The sequence below is a fragment of the Rattus norvegicus genome, chromosome 1 (genome assembly GCF_021556685.1).
Source record: "Rattus norvegicus strain SHRSP/BbbUtx chromosome 1, alternate assembly SHRSP_T2T, whole genome shotgun sequence".
NCBI classification, from domain to species: Eukaryota; Metazoa; Chordata; class Mammalia; order Rodentia; family Muridae; genus Rattus; species Rattus norvegicus.
In genome coordinates, this window is record NC_141534.1 from 255,956,807 (window position 1) to 255,962,996 (window position 6,190).

Below are 6,190 nucleotides of genomic sequence, written 5' to 3' on the forward strand. Positions count from 1 at the left end.
TTAATCTCTTTGGTAATAAGAATATGACTGCTAGACAAATTCGGACTACAGAGATAGAACTGTGTGATGTCCCTCCTCCCCACTTAGAGGCCGAGGGGCTTGACTCAGTCCCTGGAACTGACGCTCTGCCTGCTTTGTTCCAGAGCCCTCACTCAGAGCCAGAGTCCGCCATGCACTGCCATGGTCCCCTCTTCAGGAAGCCCTCCCCATTGGCTGTTCCACTCTGTGTGTGTGTGTGTGTGTGTGTGTGTGTGTGTGTGTGTGAGTTTGCTGTGTGTGTGTGTGTATGTCATGTGTGAGTGGGGGCACGAGTGTGTCCTGGGACACACGGCCTTGGGTGTGAATCCTCATCACCTTCACCTTGTTTGAGATCAGGGTCTCTCTTTTGTCACCACCCTAAAGGTGTTTTCTCACAGAGGCACTGAAAGGCGCGCTTAAACATTCAATTGGATAAACTGGTAAACAGTAATGAATAATGAACAATCTCGAGTGAGCACACTCCTGTCCGTGCCCCCGAGAGGAACCAAAACACAGTCCAAGAACAAGGCTGTATTTTAAAGAAACTGAGGTCACAAGACTCTTGTCCGTTTTTCTTGGAGCGTTCTCAGAAGCACTCGGAAGTCTCTTCACCTGACTCAGGTCCTGTCCCACGTTGCGATAGTCCACTACCGTGCACACCAGGCTCACTGGCCTGTTAGCTTCAGGGACTTCTCTGTCTGCTTCCCATCTCCCTGACAGACACTGGGTCACAGTCCCGTGTCACCTGATCTGGCTATTCCGTGCGTTCCGGGGATTCAGACTCACGCTTGCGCGTCCAGTGTTTACCCGCTGAGCCACCTCTCCAGCCCCCAGTTGTGTGTTAAACAGGAGCTCCTTGCAGTTTTCAGAGGTGTGTGGGAATGAAGGCCCTAGGGGAGAACAGATTTACAGCTGTTTGACCCAACGCTGGGAAATACATGTTGGCGATACGGTTGAGGGAAACCCATCACTGATACAATTCTCTTTTTTTCCTAAGCCTAATTTACTTAAATTAAATATGCAGATGCTACCGCCGCATGGTAATTCTCTACTTACTGTTGCTGGGGCTCTCGTCGTCATCAAACATCAGGGTTTTGTGAGGTGAACTGTTGTTCTTAGGTCAGGTTCGTTAGTGTCACATTCTGTCTGTCTTTGTCATCGCGACAGATTGCTGGGCCAGAGGACAGGCCTGAGTCCTGACAATCCCTTTCTGGACCCCTGCCTGCCCGTGGGACTCACGGATGTGGTGGAGAGGAACAGCCAGGTCCTTCACTTCCGAGGGAAGGGAGACTGGGCCACTTGTCGGACGATGCTAAGCCCCCTGCTAGCCCGCTCCAACACCAGCCAGGCCTCACTGAACGGCATTTACCAGTCACCAATCGACTTCAACAACAGCGAGTTCTATGGCTTCTCGGAGTTTTTCTACTGCACAGAGGATGTACTGCGCATCGGAGGCCGCTACCATGGACCGACATTTGCCAAGGCTGCTCAGGTAACTCACTAAGAATCGAGGTGACTCATGTTGGCAGCTGACATCAGATTTACTGCCTTTGCGCCAGGCAGGCTTTGCTTGCATGATCTCACTCGAGGCTTTACAAGGGCCTATGAACCTCCATTTTATAGAGGAGAAAGTAAACTCAAAGGTTAAGGGGCCATCTCTGTTAAACTGCCCTCTGATGTGCACATTTTAGTTTCCCTGGAGGTATTACAGCAAGGTATAAAATTATCCTAATGGTGACCAGTTAGCTTTTCTTCCCACTTCCCTAAACATTTGTGGTTCAAAAGTGTCATTTTGTATATTTTCCCCTTTGGAGGTGTCTGACTTGTAATGTGCTCTTGGTGGACAGGCCTGTTTTTCTTCTCTTAGTCTGGACTAGTAAGAGGCCAGAATCGGGGCTACGTGACTGAGCAGTTCCTGCTCTTCCAGAGGACAAGAGTTCACTTCCAAGGGTCCATGTTGGGTAGCGAACTCCTGTAAAAATCCACAGGACCCTGACACCATTTTCTGGTCTCTTGGGTACTCACACACATACCGCTCCCAAAAATACTTTTAAAGGAGGCCAGAATGGTATGGAGTCATTGGTAGAAGATGTTGTAAACTCCAGTGGTGGTAGAACTATTTAAGTGAAAGACTAAAAATTCACTTTGCACATAAATAGGACTTAAACAATCACACCAATTGCATCTTTAATTACCCCCACAGTTACAAGTTTGACCAGCTCTCTCTACCTCTGCCTTAGTTTAGAGGCTGTAAGTCAAATTGGTTGTTGCTCTTACTATATTTTTTGTTATTGTTTTTGAGACAGAGTCTCACTGTGTTGCCCTGGCTAGCCTGGAAGTTTGCTGTATAGGTAAGGTGTATAGGTATATAGGTAAGGCTGGCGTCCTTACCTCTGCCTCTCAAGTGCTGGGATGAAAGGCGCCTGTCACCACACCTGGTTTGGTTGGTCAACTAGAAAAAAGATAACTGTAACAAAATACTTGCGATGTTCAACTTAAAAAGGAAGGAAAGGATCTCTCGTCTCACAGCTTGAGGGTTCCAGTCCGGGTTACCTGACCCCTTTGCTTTGGGCACATTGTGGTAGAAATGCATGGCTGAGCCGAAATATTTTCATCATTCGCCTGGGAGCAAAGAGTGTAGAGGGAGCTGGGATCCTGTGATGTCCTTTAAAGGCTGCCCGCAGTGATCTGCTCACTGGTCCCAACAGTGCCACACAAGGGCCCAGGAGTCTTAGGGAACCTTCTGGATTGAGCATAGTCACCTCTGATTTTTATATGATTTTGTGATCTGCCTGAGAGACCGAGAGGGAAAGAATCTCTCCTCCTGTGTTTTTTATGCTTTCTCTTCTTCTCCCTGCTCTTTCTGCTACCCCATCCCCAAAGGCAGGCCCGAAAATTGTGTCACTCCTGCTTCATGATGCTCCTTCCCTGGCTCAGGGGTCCCTTCTTCCTTTCTTCCCAGAGTCCCAGGCTTCCTGACTGGCTTGCCTCCAGTCTTTTTTCTTGTCACAAAGATTCTCCAGAATCTGTTGTTTTGAACACCAGAGGGCTCAAGGGATTACTTAGCCATGTTGCTGGTGTCTTAATAAGTTGTCTGAGGAGAAGAGGTTGTTGCCCTGACTTTTTAAAATCCCAATCCAAATGCTGTCCTCCACCCTCCCTAGACCCCCAGTTCCCACCCTCCTCATTGTCCACCTCCTGCTCCCACCTTCCATAGACCCCCAGTTCCCACCCTCCTCATTGTCCACTTCATGCTCCCACCTTCCATAGACCCCCAGTTCCCACCCTCCTCACTGCCCACCTCCTGCTTTGCTTTCCTATGAACACTGTGTCATCTCTCACACTCGCACACTTACATACTCGCACACTCGCACACTCTGTGAGGCCATTTGTTTGTTCTCTTACCGGTTGAATGAAACAGGACCTTTTTTCCCTCAGTGCTTCATCCTCTAGCCCGCAGGAGAGCACCCGGCAGCCAGTCAGCAAGTCTTCTTTCTCTGAACTCTTACCCCCCAGAGTGGGATTTTTTTCGGGGGGGACCTACCCAGCGGAAGAAAAATGGCACAGACTTAATAATTTTATAACATAGGCTACTTCCCATCTAGCTCATCTAACTTAACCAGCCTGACTGTTCTAGTCCACATCCTGCCACGTGGCCTGTGACCCCCTCGCCATCCCCCATATCTGACCTCCTTTGGGTCCTGCTGAGGAATCTCCTCACCTCTGCTTCTCCCAGAGACCCTCTCTCAGCCCAGAAGGCCTGCCTTCCCTTGTCTGCCTAGCTGTCGGTGTCAGTTTTTTATTAAGTGAACTAGCTAGTGAGGAAGGCGTATGCTTAGGAAGTGTTGTGGCAGGCGAGGAACCATAAGAATAACAATACTAAAACCCAGCTGGTGCGCCCCAGCACCCCCAAAGTCTTTTGAGAGCTGTAACCCCCAAACCAGCTCCCTGGCTTTCAGCCATTCTTACTCCTAACCTGACACCTGAAAGGCTGGCTCAGGAGTCAGCCTGGGCTGTTTTGTACTAGACACGGAAGCAGTGGAAACAGAGGAGGTGTGGCATCCTGGTCACTGCCCCAACGTGCCGATCATTTTCCTTGTCGAGACAGGAGCCTTCAAGGAGCTAGAATGTGCCTGTTGGGGACTTGGAGAATTTACCTGTGATTTTGAGCTGTGCTGTGTCTCTGTGCTTGTTCCAGGATTACTGTGGCATGACTTGGTCGGTGCTAGCCCAGAGATTCAAGAATGGCCTCTTTTCTTCACATGCAGATGAGCATCGACTCAAGTAAATCCATTTCTTTTCTACTTTAGATGCAGTCTTAACACATGGGTGACAGACTATAATGGAGACTCATTGAGCAGTACAGATTGGATTTTAGGCTGAAGGAGAATTTGATTATTTCAGATTGTGGTGTCGGAAGATCAATAGTTAACAAAGAACTCTCTCTTCAAGTGATCCAGTGCCAACAGCAATGACCTTTTTATATATTTATGTATATATGTTTTAAATGTAAGAATGCTGTCTGTGTGTACACCTGCATGCCAGAGGAGGGCATCAGATCCCTTTATAGATGGTTGTGAGCCATCATGTGGGTGCTGGGAATTGAACTCAGGACCTCTGGAGGAGCAGCCCTTAGTTCTCTTAACCACTGAGCCATCTCACCAGCCCGACCTTTTTGATTTTAACCATTTTATTATAGAAAAGTAGCCCAAAAGTAGAAAGAACCTAGCCTCAGCAACTGTCAAGATTTTGTCAGGAATCCATAATCCTCCCATAAATAAATGTTCCGTTTGAAGAATTCAAAGATGCTGGACATGGTGGTGCACACACCTTTAACCCCAGCACTCAGGAGGCAGAGACAGACAGATCTCTGAGTTTGAGGCCAGCCTGGTCTACAGAGTGAGTTCCAGGACAGCCAGGGCTACACAAAGAAAAAGGAAGAAGAAGAGAAAGGACAGATTCAGAGGAACATATAAAATAGTACAGCGACCCTCTGTGTGCCTGTCATCCCCTCCCTGATGACAGTGACCCTCTGTGTGCCTGTTACCCACTCCCTGGGAACAGTGACCCTCTGTGTGCCTGTTACCCACTCCCTGGGAACAGTGACCCTCTGTGTGACTGTCATCCCCTCCCTGATGACAGTGACCCTCTGTGTGCTGTCACCTGCTCCCTAGGAACAGTGACCCTCTGTGTGCTGTCACCTGCTCCCTGGGAACAGTGACTCTCTGTGCCTGTCACCTGCTCCCTGATGACAGTGACCCTCTATGTGTTGTCACCTACTCCCTGATGACACAACTCTCTGTGTGCTGTCACCCACTCCCTGATGGCATGACCCTCTGTGTGTGCTTGTCACCTGCTCCCTGATGACAGTGAACCTGCCAGTCTTGTTTTCCGTCAGTGCAAATCACAGATGGTGTACAAACACATTGTAGCTATTTTAGGATGTTCTCTAAAGACAGGGATCTTGGAAATCAAAACAGGAGAAAAGCCCAGCCCCCAGCTCCAGTTTGGCTCTCCCCGGAGGTGAGAAGACGAAGCAGGAAGAGAGGCTGGTCAGTGACATCTGACAGAAACATATGGCTCCCTACAAAGGAATGTATTGTGGTTATATTTTCTTCATATTCTCTAAAGCTTCCTGAACTTTCTTGTCACAACACAGGTATCAGTGTTTTAAGTCAGCTTGGATGTATGAAGTCCTTCACGAGGGGTTCCACTTCCCCTACGACTACCCAAACCTGCAGACAGCGCAGCTGGTGTACGACCGAGAGGTGCAGTGGACGCTGGGCGCAATTCTGTATAAAACCCGATTCCTGCCACTCAGGTAAAGCCAACCAGCCACGCTGGTACCCTGATTCCAGGGGATGTTAAGTCGATGCCTCAGAATCCGTCTCTCCAGTGAACTGCTCTACCTTCCCACTGTCCAGAGAATCCTGTTGTCCCTTCCAGGCGAGCCACTGTTCCAGTGAGGCGCGCTGAGACAGAAAGGTCGAGATGGGTTGGTGAGGAATCCCTTCCTCACCTTTGCCATTTCAGCTGTGGGAGGCCCCGTGCCTTGCCACTGTGGCCTGTGAGATCTTTGGGTCAGGTTTTATATCCTCTTTCCTAGAACGGGTTCAGAAAAAAAGATGAACTTTTCACTCAGTTGTGCCTTTTCCTCTAAGCTCTGTTGTCA

At 49.0% G+C, this 6,190-nt stretch overlaps 1 protein-coding gene across 1 annotated transcript in view; it reads left to right on the forward strand.

The window, feature by feature from the left end:
• Entpd7 (ectonucleoside triphosphate diphosphohydrolase 7) overlaps positions 1-6,190 on the forward strand; it is a 45,818-nt gene that overhangs the window by 33,340 nt on the left and 6,288 nt on the right. The window contains 3 exon segments of the mRNA NM_001438191.1: positions 1,186-1,510; positions 4,217-4,302; positions 5,678-5,839. Coding sequence (NP_001425120.1) covers positions 1,186-1,510; positions 4,217-4,302; positions 5,678-5,839 — 573 coding nt within the window.